Source organism: Lepidochelys kempii, chromosome 10, assembly GCF_965140285.1.
Source record: "Lepidochelys kempii isolate rLepKem1 chromosome 10, rLepKem1.hap1, whole genome shotgun sequence".
NCBI classification, from domain to species: Eukaryota; Metazoa; Chordata; order Testudines; family Cheloniidae; genus Lepidochelys; species Lepidochelys kempii.
The window spans coordinates 83,251,532-83,269,083 of record NC_136389.1 but is presented as its reverse complement, the minus strand read 5'-3'; the positions used below and the strand labels follow the sequence as shown (position 1 = coordinate 83,269,083).

The 17,552-nt window shown below is 44.7% G+C and overlaps 1 protein-coding gene across 2 annotated transcripts in view; it reads right to left on the bottom strand.

Moving 5' to 3' along the window:
• The window catches only part of ADAMTS7 (ADAM metallopeptidase with thrombospondin type 1 motif 7), a 141,590-nt gene that overhangs the window by 34,581 nt on the left and 89,457 nt on the right, over positions 1–17,552 (bottom strand). For both annotated transcript variants that reach the window (XM_073304523.2, XM_073304524.2), the window contains 5 exons: positions 15,191–17,128; positions 12,535–12,687; positions 11,429–11,602; positions 9,769–9,915; positions 8,544–8,703 (listed from right to left, as the gene is read on the bottom strand). In XM_073304523.2, the coding sequence (XP_073160624.2) occupies positions 8,544–8,703; positions 9,769–9,915; positions 11,429–11,602; positions 12,535–12,687; positions 15,191–17,128 (2,572 nt within the window). The remainder of the gene's footprint in view (positions 1–8,543; positions 8,704–9,768; positions 9,916–11,428; positions 11,603–12,534; positions 12,688–15,190; positions 17,129–17,552) is intronic.

Here is a 17,552-nt window from a genome sequence, read left to right as displayed (position 1 = left end):
TCGAAGGCATTGAAAATTCAAGAAGTGATTTCTTGTATTGTAAATGTTCTGGACAGAATTATTTCTATGACTTGCTGACTACATAGTCTACTCATCATGCTACCTGGCCACAGAATGCTTTGGATGGAATCAAAGTATAACTGTAGGCATTGGATAATGATACTGCAAGCACAAAACTTTCCTGAAACTGAGATCTCTCCTTCTCTCTGTGGTTTGTGCAGTTATTATTCCTCCTGGTATGGCCGTCCTGCTTCTCGCTCAAGGTTTCTTCAAAATGTCCCTGGGAATTCAGACTCCCCCGTATAGGAACAGTACAAATATGCTTCCTCCAAAATTTAAATAGGTACATAACTGCAATTATGGCAGCCCAGCTGCACAGTGATGAGGGGTAAGAGTGGCAGAGGAAAGGAATGTTAAATTTTCATGCAACAGATCAGAAGATCAACTAGCCTTTTGTAAGCAGCTCTGAAGTGACTGGTTTGTGGAAAAACCCTGCAGCTTCAGGGCTGGCTTTCTGATTTTATGTGTTCCCAAAGGTTGATTATCTGCACAGCCTGACTATCATAAAAAATACTCTTTGCAGCTGTCAGCTACGTAATAGTATGATGGAACAGAGTGTTAGAATAGGCTAATTTATGGAAATAAGTAAATTTCTGTCAATCTGATGTCTTAGATTCATTCTACTGCCATAATTACTTAGTTGTATTGCAGAGCACTTTACTTTTCTCTAGGTTATAGTAGCACAATCTGATTTGGATTCAGCCCCCAAAATGCTCCTGAGTACATTCCCATGCACCCACGAAATCTGGGGGAAAGAGCAACAAAAACCAAAGATGATTACAAGGAGGGTGAATAGTCAGAGCCACTTGAGGGATAAAGGCTCCTCTGCCACTTTCCAGATGACTCTTGAGAGGCACTAAACAGTCCAGACACTCAGTGGCAGCAACTTCCCCGTCCTTGGATGTATAAACAGGGTGATATTGAGTAGGAATAGGGAGATTATATTATCTCTGCATTTGGCACTGGAATCCCGTGTCCAGTTCTGATGTCCGCAACTCAAGACAGCTGTTGATAAATTGGAGAGGGTTCAGAGAAGAGCCATGAGACTGATTAAAGAACCGGAAAACAGGCCTTCTAGTGAGAGACTCCAGGAGCTCAATCTGTTTAGCTTAATAAAGAGACAATTCAGGTGACTTGATCACCGTGTATAACTACCTACGTGGGGAACAAATGCTTGATAATAGAGGGCTCTTCAATTTAGCTGACAAAGGTCTGACAAGATCCAATGGCTGGGAGCTGAAAGTAGACAAATTCAGAATAGAAACAAGGTGCAAATTGTTAAGTGAAGGTAATTCTCCATTGGATCAACTTACTAAGGAGTCTGCATTACTGGACACTTTAAAATTAATACTGGACGTTTTTCTAATAGATCTGCTCTTGTTCAAACAGGAATTAATTTAGGGCAGTCCTATGGCCAGTGTAATGCAGCAGGTCAGACTGGATGATTGCACTGGTCCTTTCTGGCCTTAGAATCTATGAACTTTTCCTCCCAGCCTGCCACTTGCAGCCCCAGCAGCCAGCCAGTTTGGCTCCCTTCCACTGTAGCCAACTGGGGGAGGGCTGAAGGTTTGGGGGAACTGCCTCCAAGCCAAACAGCAATCCAAAAGCCAGCTGCTGTCACTGAAGTGGGCCTGCCACACCTCCATAACTGGCTCCTTGAGACAGTCGCTGGGCCATGGCCTCCTCAGTTTCCTGTCCTGTCTGCTTCCCTTATCCCTGCCACAGAGCAGGAAGTGAAGGCAGGGGGCTGGAAAACCAAACTATGGTCTAAAATTAAACGATGCAAATGGAGGTTTACAAACAAAACAGGCTGGGAGCTGCCTGGTCAGAAATACTCAAATATTGTTGGATTTAAAGGGGAGAGATACTGGCACTTTAGATAACCTAGCTACAAATCCAGCCATTGTTTTTTCTCCCCTTCCTTAATCCAAGAAACTGTTTAGTCCCACTTAGTCCCAGCCACATTCCATCTCTGACAAATGGGGGTTGCTCTAAGCTGTATTGGTTCAGAGATTCAAAGAAAGCTGCCCGTGTTATTCATCTGGGGCAAAAATAACTTGGATAACTTTCTTTTCACCTTGCTGCTGCTGGTGACTGCTGAAGCTGGTTTGGATAATTTTTAGACCAAGCAAAATAAGAGAGCGTGGGGAAATTATGATTTACAAAGCAGTAAAGGTTATAACACGGTTGTGTGTGATCAACCACTGCAAGCATTCAAGTACAGCATGTGATATTCCTCCGAGTCTGTCAGGGATGTAAGCAAAGAGGCCTCACAACTCGCTGTGTCAGTGACTCAGCGATATTTAAACTGGTCTAAGTGGGGTCAGAGGGTTTGCAGCCACTTCTCCCCTCCCCTGCATAGTGAATCTCCTTTCACTCATGGTAACTGCATGTGCTCAATGTCAATAACATAGGTGACTTATAGCAAGCTGGCTTTTGGGACATTGCAAAGCTGCTATCTGAGCACAATGAGCAAGGGGCACTATCGCTTCACGCAGCCACAGCTTCACCAGGTTTTGAAGGGTACGAGTGTCAAGGTCTCTCTGACCAGAGTGTGTCACACAACAAAATGCTACACGGCCCGCTGAGCTGCCCCCAGGACGCTTTGCAAGCTTCTTCTGAGTCCAGTCACTTAACTCTGCCTGCAAACTCCACCACCGTAGTCTGTTAGGAACCTAGCCACGCCTTTCGTAACATGACATCCCATGGCTCTGAACCACAGCTGCCCGAGGGAGTGAGGGCCGCTTACGAGCAGTGGACGCTTTCTTGATTGAACCAAAATGAAAAGAAAATGTGCATCAAAATTCTAAGAGTCAAGGAAAGAGCCGACTTCTTTAGGGATACCTCACGTCAGCTTGTCTGTATTTGGACAGGCTGTTTTCACAAGTAGGTTAGGTGACTGCCCTGTTCTCACAATCTGCAGCGTGTATTCTTTGCTTTGTGTGGGAAGCAGAGTCCCAGTAAGTTACAGTTGTTTGCACGACTGGACTGAAATAAAGTTCAGAGTCCCTCTGCAATGGGCCACAGGAAAACAATTGCCTACTGCCACCAATTTAACTCAGGGACTTCTTAGGGGACAGGTGGATTTAAGATGATTTTACTGCTTTCAGTTTTTGACCTAGTTTAAAACGGTGAGAGTTTAAGGATTTTTCTTGTTTGCATCTTGGGGAAGGATGGGTGGAGGTAGAATGGAAGGCAGAAGAGGATTTAGTTTTTCACATTTTATCAGTTGCTCTGTGTAAACTCTACAAAACTCTCCCAGCTAGGGTGACCAGACAGCGCGTGTGAAAAATCAGGGGTGGGGTAATAGGAGCCTATGTAAGAAAAAGACCCTAAAATCGGGACGTCTGGTCACCCGAGTCCCAGCACTCCTGCATTTAGAGTAATGAAATCCCAGTGTTTTGGGTTTTGCTGCATTTCAAAACACATGGCTATGAACTGGAACTGTTCAGCATTAACCCAGCTCTTAGAGGAGCCTCTGATTGCTCCTGGGCATTAACCTACATTTCTGGCTCGAAGCTCCAAAAGGTGAGTTCAATCTACAGTGCAGGTAATTCATCTGCAATCGGTTGGTTCTGGCATATTAACCCCCCATTCTAAATGCCTGTATTTTAACCATGACCACTGACACCTCATTAGCCAGCTTTGCACCCCACCTAGTTTGCCTTGTTGCATCCCTAATCAGTGTGATCTGGGTCTAAATTCCAGACCGTTTGTTAACCCTTCCATGGTTCGTATTCAGTCTGGGTGAAAGGAGAATGTGATGGGCATGTAGGGGCAAGGCCACCAGCCTGGCCCAAGAACCCCACGCAGCCCAGAGACTTGGCATGGCTGTTAACAGCTGTACCCCGGCGCAGCTCTGACGATAGACAGAAATAATTGCCGGTTAAAGGTTTCAGAGTAACAGCCGTGTTAGTCTGTATTCGCAAAAAGAAAAGGAGGACTTGTGGCACCTTAGAGACTTGAGCTGTAGCTCACGAAAGCTCATGCTCAAATAAATTGGTTAGTCTCTAAGGTGCCACAAGTCCTCCTTTTCTTTTTGCCGGTTAAAGGTTACTTTAAGTGGTTTATCGTATCACTGACAATGGCTACCAGACCCCCTGCTGGCTGGCCACGATGGGCTAGATTATGGCATTCACACTGCCACTGTCCTAGGAAAGGAGCATCGTGGAGATGCCCCAAAGCATGAGAATTTCCCCCACCTTGAGTGCATGAATTTGAACCATGAAAAGGGTTAATCATAAGTGCTTCTTGTGCAGCCTCCACCCTGAAAGGATCATTGTGACCTGTCCTTTACTCAAGGAAACACATGTAGCAGGGGTCATTTGCTAAAGGGCCCCTTACATCACTAGGGCCCTTTGGCACACATTTCTCACTCTATGCCTCTGGCATGAGGCTTTCCTAGGCTTATAGAAATACAGTCCTATTACCATGGGGAAGCGACTCATCCAAATATATATCAGTGCAGAGATATTTTGAGCCTATTTATCACTGCTATTCAGCATGAGAACAAAGGGAGGAAAAGGAAGAGAACAATCATTGTATATTGCCATATGATTTTCCATCCACAAGGACTATCAATCGCCCGAGGTTCCATATTGGCAACGTTTCTCTCTGCTGTTTTCCTTTTTAATGACGTGAAACCTCTGAATACTCTGATTTGGACCTATGTGCACGTCAGCTGCTTGCCTTGCCTTCCCCAAGCTAGATATTCCTTGGTGCCATTACAAAATAACTCCAGTCAAGGACCCTGCAGACCTACACACCCATCTGCTAGGCTATTCAGATGTAGAGAGCTGAAAAACATGTGTCCACAAACTGCCTAAAAAACATGCATCAAATCTATGACCATTGAAAGGACTAAAACTTAGCTGAAAACTCTTTTTATTAATAGGAGAAAACCTGCCTTTAGTCAGGGGTGGTGAACCAGGCAAAAGGGAACATTCCAGCTGCCCCAGCTTGCTGAGGAGGTGCGAGCGATCTGCTGTTATCAATGCTCTGCATTGTATTATTTTAAAGGCAAGACTGTCATCTCCTATTACGTTAGCATCCTTCAGAAAGTTATGTTAATTTCACAGATGAGAGCCCCCCGTAAATATACGAACTGGGCAAAACTCCTCCATTCACGCCACTTTCCTGGCCAGTGCAGGGATCTGAAAGGGGACTACACATTTCCCACTAACATGAGGAAGGGGGCAGGAAAAGAGAATAAAATATCAGGGGTTAATGAAGGTCCTAAAAATACATTAAAGCCATGCATAAAAAGAATGATAGCTGCTCCTTATAAATGTAATAAAGGAATATAGCTTGGAAAGGCCCAAATTCTCAGCCCATCAACCTGCCAGAGTAGCTGGGCTGGGTTCTGGGTAGCGCCGAAGGGCTGTGGGACACCCCCCTTTCCTTCCCTACCTTACTGCTGTTCTGCAGCTCTGATGCTGCAGCAGCTGCCAGTGTGCCCCCTCGGCAGGGTAGGAAGGTCTATGCAGTGTCTGATCCAATAGCATTGCCCCATGTGTGTTGCTGCCTGGCAGCCACTGCTCTGTGGATGTCCATGCCACAGGCTGCATACGCCTCCCTCTTTATATCACTCCCTTCCCATGTAGCAGAACTGTGTTGGCTCCACTTTGCCAGGCAACACTCTGCATAGCCATGGTGGAGACAGAGGGCAGGATTTTCCCCTAAAAGATTAGGTTTGCCCATTGTCTTTCAGATTACCAGCCACAATCTGCTCCCTCCGGTTAGTTACCCTGAAGGGTTCACACGTGCAATGTGAGGATGGGATAACACAAACAATGGGAGGCTTTAAGTTCTATTAGAAACAATATTTACATTGACTGAACCCAGAAAATGCACCGTGTGACAATGTGGTTTTCAGTCCTTTTCAGAGCACAGCTTAGTAAGGGGCAAAGAGACCATAAATTCAAGGAAGTGCATGCCATTTAAACAACATTTACCAACAGTGTGTGAAATGATGCAGCACTATATTTCCCTGTACTTATTATAGGAAATAGCTGTGGAATCTCAGATCCTGTGGGCAAATGTTGAGTTTTTATCTAGTTACTGGTTTGTTCAATTTTGCTGGCTGGTACAATATGCGTTCTGGAATGTTTCCAATCTCTACAGGAAATATGGCAATTGCATTATTGCACAGATGTGCCGAGTCCCGCACTGTAAACCTGGAACTTACTTCACTCCTTCGTAAAACTCAGTATTGAGGGGACTTCTCCTGTATGGCAGGACAATTACGTAAATTAATATGGCAAGTTCACGGCACAGATGTTTAGGAGGCCTGAGATCCTGAAATTTCATTCTGTCTTTTCAGACGACACACTGCGCATTGCGCATGATTCATATCTGAAGTGGCATAATAAATCTTCACCATGCAATGCTTGACTCCTCGCTGAGTGGGTGGAACTGCAGGCTGACAAATGTTTATAACATATGAACTAGTAGTGTTTATTTTACACACTAGCCAGTCCTGATGAGAGGACGAGGAAAGCCAATGAGATGGCTGGGGGGGGGGGGGGGGAGGATGTTCAGATCAAAAGCTTCAGTCTGTTTTTCCCCCCCAAGTAAATTCAAATTTTTTTGCTACATTTGCTCAGAATTAAATACTCCTTCTCAGAAACAGAGGATAAGGGGCCTGATCCAAGACCCACTAAAGTCAATGAGGGGCTTTCAATCGGTGCTGTCCTAACTGCACCTACTGGCGTCCCTGGTAAAACTCATTTTGACTTCAAACAGAGCAGAGTTAGTCCAATGCTGAGCACTTTTGAAAATCCCACCTGTAGCGTACAGTACAATGTCTATCCTGCTACTTAATATGAAAATGTGATAACCTCATGCAACATCTGCTTTGCAGCCAGCCAGATGTTTTCATGTCCAGTAAAACCATGTTTTCTTGTAAAGCTATTTCTAAATTCTGACATCTGTTGGACATTACGTAAAGCACAATGCTGCATCACACGAACAACCTCGCAAAGGGTTCAGTCCTCCAAGGGGCTCAGTCCTCCAGCCTGATCCAGCCACGCACAGAGGCATGGGCTTAATTTTAAGCATGTGAGCAGTGCCATTCATTCAAGTGCTTTGCTGACTTGGGCCAGAGTGTTCAGCACCTCGAAGGATTAACCCCCCAAATCCCAATTCTCCTGTATACCAAACTGGAACATCTGGATGGTTTTTAAACCATTCCTGTTGCCTCATAGAAATATCATTGGCTCTAAGGTTGAACAACAGCACTGACATTATCGGTGCTTAACTGAAAAGGCCAGATCTGCAGTTGGTGTAAATCAGCTTAGCTCCATTGAAGGCAAGGAAGCTACTGATTTATACAAGCTGAAGATATGGCCCAGCTTCTGTGTATTGTGGCTGCTATAATATCTTTACTTATTAAAGGTTTCAGAGGAACAGCCGTGTTAGTCTGTATTCGCAAAAAGAAAAGGAGTACTTGTGGCACCTTAGAGACTAACCAATTTATCTGAGCATGAGCTTTCGTGAGCTACAGCTCACTTCATCAGATGTTTACCGTGGAAACTGCAGCAGACTTTATATACACACAGAAATCATGAAACAATACCTCCTCCCACCCCACTGTCCTGCTGGTAATAGCTTATCTAAAGTGATCAACAGGTGGGCCATTTCCAGCACAAATCCAGGTTTTCTCACCCTCCACCCCCCCACACAAATTCACTCTCTGGGGCTAGCACCAGCAGGAGAGTGAATTTGTGTGGGGGGGTGGAGGGTGAGAAAACCTGGATTTGTGCTGGAAATGGCCCACCTGTTGATCACTTTAGATAAGCTATTACCAGCAGGACAGTGGGGTGGGAGGAGGTATTGTTTCATGATTTCTGTGTGTATATAAAGTCTGCTGCAGTTTCCACGGTAAACATCTGATGAAGTGAGCTGTAGCTCACGAAAGCTCATGCTCAAATAAATTGGTTAGTCTCTAAGGTGCCACAAGTACTCCTTTTCTTTTTACTTATTAAAGGTGAGCCCATTGTTACATAGTCTGAGTATGGCTAAATTTAATCTACTGTCAACCTTTAGATGATTAATAATTCTAAATTGTGATGACAAAAGTTTTTTTATTATAGCTTTCCTAAATGGGCTCCATATTGTGTGTGAATCCAAACTGTTTTAGCTGTGGCATCATTACAGGGTTATCAACAAGATTGCACTAGAATACAGAAGTGATTTAATGCAAATATTTATTCTGAATGCAATCCCCCACTTTAGAGTTTCTTAACTGGAAGCAAAGTTCAACTGTCTACAATTCCCTTAGATCATAACAAACCTCAGCAGAGTTCATGAAATGCAGAATTTCTACACTGGAAAGCCTTGCACAAGCCCTTGTGCAGCTTGACTCGCTTAAAGAGAAAAATATGTAATGTTAATTTCACTGGCAAGAAGTATATTGAATCCCTGAATTTTCTGTGCTCAGTTTTTGAAGTCATATGACCCTGCATTAGTTTTTAAACACTTACTTGACTCGCTATGGTCACAGTCCTGGGGATTGCACTTCTGGGTGTTCTCTGGCCACTCTTCGTGGTCACATAGGCTACTGTCTTCTTCAGCTTCACCAGTGTTTGTGTTCATGCACTTCACCTGTCGCTGCTGGATGCCACCACCACAGGGAGCTGTGCACTGCAGAAAGTTAATTAGCTGGGATATAATCAGCTGCATCCAGAATTAAGGTTTATTTTATATCTGTTGCTGCTGGATTTGAGACTGCACTTAAATATTGATGCGCTACATCGCTATTCACAGGTTTAGAGTGGCACCCGAGCAAAATTCCTACACTGTCTTTGTAGAACTTATTTCTCCTTTATCCCCTGCTCCAGTTAGTTCTGTTTGTATAGGATACAAAGGCATTTCTGTTGCACGTAACCCAGAGTTTTTGCACACAACGTTAGCTTCCGCTAAGTGAACAGACCTCGATTAATTCTGCTGACTGAGGAGGTGGGAGGCTTCTTGTTTGGCTGGACATGAGGCACGGTTAGCAACACATGTCCATTAACCTTTATTTTCTTCACAGCTGGCCTGGCTTGTCCAGTTTTTACAACGTACCTGGTCAAAACAGGACTTCTTTAGAAACCGAATTCCCCCAAGTGCCTTTTCTCAGCAAAGCTAGTCAATGAGAATCTCTTCAGTGTGGTTTATTTTTGTCAATATTCTGTTCAATTTATTGAAACTGAGTCACTCACAATACGTCTCCATTCACTTCTCAGGTACATGCACATGGACTGGGACGTTGGTGTGCACTGAAAAGTTTTACCACCATAACTATGGCAGTGAGGGGTGTGATTTTTTGCCAACATGGTTATGTGGGGAAAAGCCCTAGTATCGACACAGTTATAGTGGTATAAGGTGATTTATACCAGCGTCTTTATTTCACTTTCCAAACCAAAATAAGCTAGACTGGTAGAAGCACGTTTATACATCTATACTAGGATTTTTTTGCTGCTTTAACTAAGCCAGGATAGTTAAAGCGGCAAAATGTTTAAGTGTAGACAAGGCCTTATAAACTCTGTTATCAATTGTGTGCGCTTGATTGCAGAAATCAGTGTTACGGACCAGGTGGTATAGTAGGTGTATGCTTATCTGAGATTAAGTCCCTGGAAAACTGCTGTACAAAAACAATACATGTGATTAAATCCCAAGAGAAATTCAGCTGCAGGAGACATTTATTTCCCTTAAACATTTGCTCACCTCTCCCCATGATCCCACTACCCATTTGGTACATGGGTGAGTGTTGCAGGGTCTTGTGTTATTTGGCCTTAACATTTCATCACACCGTCCGAATTCTGGACACGTAACTAAGCGCTCCTGCTCACCTCTGCCGCATGACTCAGAGCACTAAGGAGAAACAAACAAACCATCAAATCAGAATCAGTCTGGAGTACCAGAAAGGGAAAAACACCCCACTTACTCGTTTCTTATGGAATTACAGTGTGAAGCAGCCCTAAGAAAAATTTGCCTCCAGTGTTGAATGCCCATTTTTGTGATTATAACTATTGTCGGCGCGTGGTTTCATTTGTGGAAGTGAGGATACTAAATGGATTTGAAGTTTGGTTCTTAGGCACACACAGCTTTGTAAGATTATAGCAGCTTTCAGCTCATATACATTTACTACTTCCTAGATCCAAATACTTAGAGGGTCAGATTCTGCCCACAGCAAAGCTCACACAATACTCCCACTGACTTCTCATCAACGAGAGTCGGACAAGCTGAACCGAGTGTGGAATGTGGCCTACAAGCTGTCTGGTACTACTGTGTACTTCTTAAATAATAGCCATTATACGCTGCACTATGGGGCTAAGCAAAAGTAAAATGCCAGCGAAATGTATTTGCAGGGAAGGGAATGAAAAATAAGTGCTGATGTGAAACATCACATCACAAACCAGACAAAAAATATATTTACTGGATATACAGATAAGAAAATGAATGGGGCATCTAGTGATAAATGGATCCAGGTTCGGAAGATATTTGACTGGGAGAGTGTAGAGTAAACAATAGATTTCAAGGCCTTCAGATTCCTTTTTTTAGCTGACAGGCTACTTTTAAAGCTGAAGGCAAAAATGAACATGGAATAAAAGATAATGGGCTAATCCCATGCTGCAGTGTAAGCATGGAGGTTACGAAAGCAGAACTGTGTGTGAGGACTGTGCCAAGCTCAGACTGATGGGGAAGGAGAAAATCAGTGAAAAAATAACATTTAATTAACCATTTAAACATTTTTCTGTGGAATCTTCCAACTGAAGATACCCCGGGATGCATCATTATGTGGCTTCACAAATACCAGAAGTCTCCTTGTAATCTCAGAATGCCTCTCCCCAATGATATCCCAGAATGCCTCATTCTGTGACATCTCCAGCAAACAAGGAAAAAATAGGAAAGGAAAACAGAGAAGTTACAAGCTATTTTGGGGCTGACAGCCTTCACCAGCCTGCTTAGGGTACCTCCTGGTGGGAACTGCAGATGGCTAGCAGATTTATTAGCACCAAATTTATTAGTTTCCTAGTTTGTGGGGCTATTGATCTGCCCATGGAAGCCTATGGGGGCAAGTGGAAGAGAACAAAGAGCAGCAGTTGCCTACTGGAATTTCCATTAGAACATTCAACACGTGTCTGAGATTAACCCAGTTTTCATCATAGTTTGGCAGCTCATCATTTAATAGACACTTGATAGTGTTTGGTTATTTGCAAACAGCTATTAAAACATATTGAAAAAAACTTGGTCCATCTCTCCCTTCATGTATTCCTTACAGACAGGCCCGCATCAGGACCATCTGAACTCTAGGGAAGTTTGGATCCGGCCCATCTCTGAGGATGTATTGCATGTACCTTCTCTCTCTAGAAATCCCCCTCACCTCTCTCCAGGATGAGGTATACCAGTCCAGACAAGGCTTGGTTTGGCAGGGAGTCTGCACTGGGGGCTTGTAGAAAACAGCTTGACAATGAAAGGGCCGCAGAAGCCTCTGTTCTCGGGTGTCAATGCAGTGTACGTCCCGAACCTTCAGTCCCCCTCCGCAGTTCTTGGAGCACTGAGTAAACAATACAAGGAGTCAGGCTGGTGGAGCAGAGGCGGTAACAGTGTCCAGACATGAATCTTTCTGGCAAAGTTGAGTTTACCCAGCTATTAAAGAAATGAATTGTCAAGCTCTGTCTTTCATTAACTCTTTCAGGTTTTGCCTTTGGGTCTCTCCATGATTGTAGCTGGCCCGAGCTGGAGAGGGTCCTAAGCACGACTTCCACCACCAGTGCTTTCCACTCTGGAAGGATTTTATTTGCATTTTTAGTGGTGACAGATTTTTGAGGTCATGTCCCCACATCCACAGATCTTGAAAGTTAAGACCTATTAAAATCATCCACAGTAATCCTGCCATTCCAGGAGCATTGCCTACCATTCATTCTCAATGGGATTGTCCAGTCTAGTTTCAAAAGACTTGCGCTATGAGGGGTTCTTGTGAAACTTTCTGGGAGCCTAAAGCCCCCAAGGTATTCCCCAGTATCCTCCCACAACTCTCCTTTCTTTCAGAGGAACAGCCGTGTTAGTCTGTATTCGCAAAAAGAAAAAGAGTACTTGTGGCACCTTAGAGACTAACCAATTTATTTGAGCATGAGCTTTCGTGAGCTACAGCTTCTTTAGCTTTAGCCCATGCCTCTTTTGACCACCCTAAGTGATTCTACTCCTACTTTTGCTGACTCCCTTCCAATCAGCGCTATTATGTTCCCACTTAGTTACTCTTTGTGCTCGCTAGGTTTCCTAGTTTGGGCTTCAGCCCCAACAGGAATGTTTACGCTGCTATTCTTAGCTTCGCAGCCTGAGCCCAGCGTGTCTGAGTCAATTAACCCTGGCTCTGAGACTTGGGTTTTTCTTTGCAATGCAGACATACCCAGAGACACCAATAAAGGGCAAGGAGAAGGGAAGTCCAAATACCCTCCGTATTTTTGGTTTGAATATCTTTATGTTTACCTTACTCCAGTCTCCAATACGCCACGAGGAACATGGTCTCAGGTAACACCTTCGAGCAGGGACAGGTTTATTTGCAGCAACACAATCTTCATCTTTACCTGTGCTACAATGCACTGTCCTCCAGCTAGCTCCTAAGCCACAGGTTGTGGAACACTGGAACACAGTCAGTAACACAGAGTAAAAATTAACCCCTGCCTCCACCCACACACGGAAACCAAAGCTCAGCAATCAGGGAGTACTGAGCTACAGAGGCAGCAAAGCAAACAACTTGTCTTCATGGAAAAATCCTATGGAATTTGACAAAGATGAAATCACAAGGACGCAAGAAAAATTAAATGGGATTCTGCAGAAATGTGTCTTAAAACCTGCAGGGCCCCGTTCACCACTGGATTACTGCAGGTCAGTGGTGTTACATCTCTGTCAATGCAACAGTGAATCACAACCACAGAATGTAACAGAGAATGAAAGCCTTTCTATAGAACATTTAAACCATCCTAAAGAAGTTAATCGAGAACTTTATCCCTGCTAGAGAAGTCTTTGTGTTAGTTTACAAATTCCCCAGCAAGAGTCTCATTCTCTAATCAATTCCTAGAGGACTTCAGGCTTCCTTGTGTTTTGGGAGGAAGAAGAGTAGGAAAGGAGCTTCTCTAGAATAACTTTAGTTGTGTCTGCTCTGGCTGGGACACTGTGTTCTTTCTTGTCCACTCCAGCTTTGCCTTCTGTATTGCTTTACAGAGCCATGTATTTGACTGTTACTTGGCATTACCCACCAGGAGTTTGTAACTGATTAGGAAGTAGCTGCACCTACTGGGCCATGAAGTCACGGGGTAAATGGGTGCAGCTCCAGGGTCTTTAGTTGAACAGGGTTGGATTTAGCCTGGTTAATTTTAGAGTTTCATTTAATTAATATTGCTGGCTTCATTTGTTTAACTGCTCTCTGGAAAGAAACTCCTCCTCATTTCCTTTAAGGCCAAGCATTCCTTTTTTTTTGTAGTTCACGTCTCAAGTCTTTTTATGTGATACAAGTTCTGATAAACTTCTCTCTCCTATCAGTCCCCTTCCAAAGTGTAGAGCCTGCATCTTGTTCTCCTCTCTGGCCTTATCTCTTGCATCTTATTTTCCAGAGCACACATTATTCTCATGGTTATGCAGCACTAAAGCCTAATTACAAGGAGACTCTTGAGAAGTTTGGGTACAGAACTTAAGAATTTGGGGACAATCCTTAATATCAGTCTAAGACAATCAAGCACACAAGATGTATAAAAAAGTCATTGAACATGGGCATTATTCTAGCCCTGCATCAGGAACTGATGAGCCACATTCAGAATATGTGATTAAATTGTGCTCTCGGTTAAACCAGCATAATTCTGTTTCATTGCTGTGACATAGATGTCCCTGAGCAGATAAGACCCACTGCACATTGGGAGTTCTGTAAAAGACATTCCTGACAGAGAAAGTGCAGCGGAGGGAAATTCAGATTATTCTGGGGAAGCAGAAAGGCACACTAATGTATGTTTTCTTTGTGCTTTTTTGACTCTCACTTCATTACCATGCAATGAATTGCATCAGGCATTTGTATGTCATTGCAAAGTCTACCCAAAGAATAGTCATAGGAAGCTATCGCCTTACAATAAAGGGACACTAATAATTAGCGACAGTAGCTCAATATGCAGACTCAGTGCTGTATGATTTTTCTGGTAAGTTGTAGTCTCGATGCGAATAGAATCCCTGTGATTTTACCATGTTTTAAGGCTCTCTCACACAAAGGTGTAACCGAGCTTTCTGGGGCAGGGTCTGCATTTTACTGTATGTCTGTACAGTGCCTGGCACAAAAGGGCCCTGACCTGACGGGGCCCCCGTGCGGTCCAGTAATACCAATAGTGGAAGTGAACTGGAAGCCCATTTGTGGTCTGGAGCACGTTTTCTTGCCTGCTGGCGCACTGCAGTACTATATATGTAGACGCTGGGCGAAGTGGAGGGCTGGGCCACATCACCGCTCGGGAGCTGGGGAGGGCTGGCTCTTGGGGTGACATAACCCTTCCCTGTGAGGCTTTGTGCACAATGGGACTGTGCAGGCCGCTCCATGCTTCACCAAGTTGGGGCTAAGTTAGGGTTAGGCCTCCAGTGGCTGCACAGCGTGTGGGAGGGAGTATGGAGCCTTCTCCCTGCTCTCCCGCTTGTGAGGCCAACGGAAGGGCTGGTCTAACCACAGCCTTTGTGCTGGGGGGGGCACAGGCTGCTTCAGTGGGAGCATACGGCCCCAACGGGGATGGGTACAACAGCACCCCCTGTGCACCAACCAGCAGAGCTGGAGTGTGTGCAGGGGAGGCAGGCCACGTCCCTTAGGAGCGTAACAGTGTGTGTGCTCGCCCGGGCACTGGGAAGCTCTGGCCAGCTTCCTGCTCTTGATCTCCACCCCCGGACAGGGCACCTCTGTGCACCACCCCTGTGTACCACTGGCACCCTTCCCACTTGATTCCTTCTGCTAACACCTGGAAATAGAGCTTGGCCAAGGGAAAGAATGGATCTGTGAAACAAGCACCTTTTCAGTAAGCCCAACAAGAGCGCCCCGCGCGACAAAGCCCTGCTAAAGGAATGGGCCCATCTGCCAGACGGTGCCTGGGTTACTCTTTTCACAGGTTTCAGCTGTACTTGCCTCACTCCAGCTCCCAACTTCCCAGCTGGTCTTTACTGGGGCTGCTCCGGTAGCAGGGAGCAATAGGAAAGAATCCTCCTTTGCTTCTGCCTCCTGCTGCTGCCGGTCTGGAAGGCTGGGCGTGGGGAGAGATGGTCCGTGTTCTCCATCCCTATTAGCAAATATCCTTTGGGTGCCCCATGGCGAGCTCTCATCCGGGCCCGTGCTTTCATTTGGGCCTGCGCGGGGGGCCCCAGGCACATCAGAAAACACATCCTTTGTATAATGAGTCGTCTTTATTTCATTTGCTTCCCTCTCAGCCCACCATGATGTGGTTAACTTGGCTGGCAAAGCTGAAAGCGTCCCTTCTGGACCAGCTGTGGGGTTTGGATCTGAGGATATTGGCACGGCTGGTGCCTGGGCACCCTGGTGGGCTAGACTGTTTGATGTAAGTGTCCTGCTTTCTTGTGTGGATGGCTCATGCATGTGGGGGGGCATGGACCACAGCAGGGGAAGAGCTATCATGGTGGCTGCTTGCGGGTTGTGTGTCTGTGAAACAGCACTGAAATCATCTAGCTGGTTCTGTACATCCTCTGCACGGGATGTATGGTCGTCCGGTTCTTTGTTATCTGAGTTATATGAACCCATAGTGGGGTCAGTGTCTTTACTAGTGCCTCCTGTTTCCTGCTCAGATCTGTGTTCAGTGGAGAGGAAAGGGGTGTCCTTTGCTGCAGGATGCAGTGGCTCATTTGTCGTTGGCTGGGGAGGTGGGTTATGTGCGGGCCTGTTCACATCTGCACTCTCCACTGTTGCGGTTATACCAGCCTTTGCTTTTTCATCTTTGGTTTTGGAGTCAGTTTCACCATCATCAATGATGACCAAATCCATTTCATTGGTATCTTCCTGGCCTGGCCGGGCAATACCAGCCAAGCCATCATCTTTGCTGTCATTGTTAATAGGAACCTCTGTGCTTTTACTGTCCTCTTCTCTGCTTCCAGGCTCTCCTGTACTTCCCCAAATGTCATACATCTCTTCTCCACCAGCACTGCCCTTGTCAACAGGCAGTGGTGGAGTGGGGATGGCCAGATAAGGATAACTGATAGAGGGGATGGTGACTGTTGCATCCTCTTCAGAAATGGTCCTTGTCAGCAGGACTCCTTGGGTTTTATCAGTGGGCAGATTATCCTGGCTGTTTATAGAATAAAGTCTTGTTCCATTCTCAGTGGATGGCTGATCTTCAGAAAGTGGCATATGCATTTCCTCCTCCTCCTCTCCAATGTAGGAGGGGGTTATGTAGTGGGCAGTAGATGTCCTGATATCCTCATATTCTTCAGTTATGCTGAAGAGAGTTTTATTGTCTCCAATCCCAGCTTTTTCCTTTTCTTCATTATGCACATCTGCGGAAGTATTTGTCTCACTTCTTGCTGAGTTTCCTTCATTGCGTTCTCCTTCTGGTTTTACATTATATGGAATGTTAGGAGACGTTTCATTAGAATCCTCCAGGTTATTAGCTGCCTCGCCATCTGCATCTGGTTTAAACCCCTCACTCTTGATGTCTTTCTCACCCAGGGGATCATAGGACAGATCTTCATGGAAATTGATAAAATTATAATCATAGTAAAAATCATCAACAAACACATTTCCCTTTTTGTTACTGCTGCTTGAAAAATCTTCCTCAGTTATGACATTCTTGTCTTTGGATTTTGGATTATTCGGAATTGAGGGGCTGAAGTGGGAAATGTGATGATTGGGAATGTAATTTATTTCATTAAATAGTTCTCTGCTTGAAGATCCACTGCCAGACCAGTCAGTGTTGGCATTTTCTATTTTCTTCTGGCATTGCTTCAGGGAGCAAGTAGTTTCTGACAGTGGTCTCTGTGTAGGATCACAAGTTGTCCTAGTATTGTTACTGCAATAAACAAGGCGTCTTTGTGTTCCATTTCCACATGTTACTGAGCACTAGAGAAGAAAAAGAAATGAAAATATCAGAAACGAGAGCATGAGAAACAGTAGTCATTAAATTACAGCAAGGACATGCATTACCATACAACCATGGGAGTTGTTTTGCAAATGAGATGATTTAATATTTGCACGGGCGTGACTATGCTAATATCAGTGCTAGCTCTCTAAGCCTGTAAAACCAGAAGCCAGAAAACACTTCAACTGAGCAGCGTGCTCATGCAATTAATAAAAATTCTGTACCTTCTCCAACCAACTTGACTCAGGAGTGCTTTACTAGATATAATGGCACTTAGTTCTGCTGGCTAGATATACAGCACCAAGAAATCTGTATATTACAAAAAAAAAGGTCTGGTAGTGAGCCTATAATATTTCTGTTACAAACCATTTTGCTGGTGTATTTATATCTTGGCCTATTTTGCTT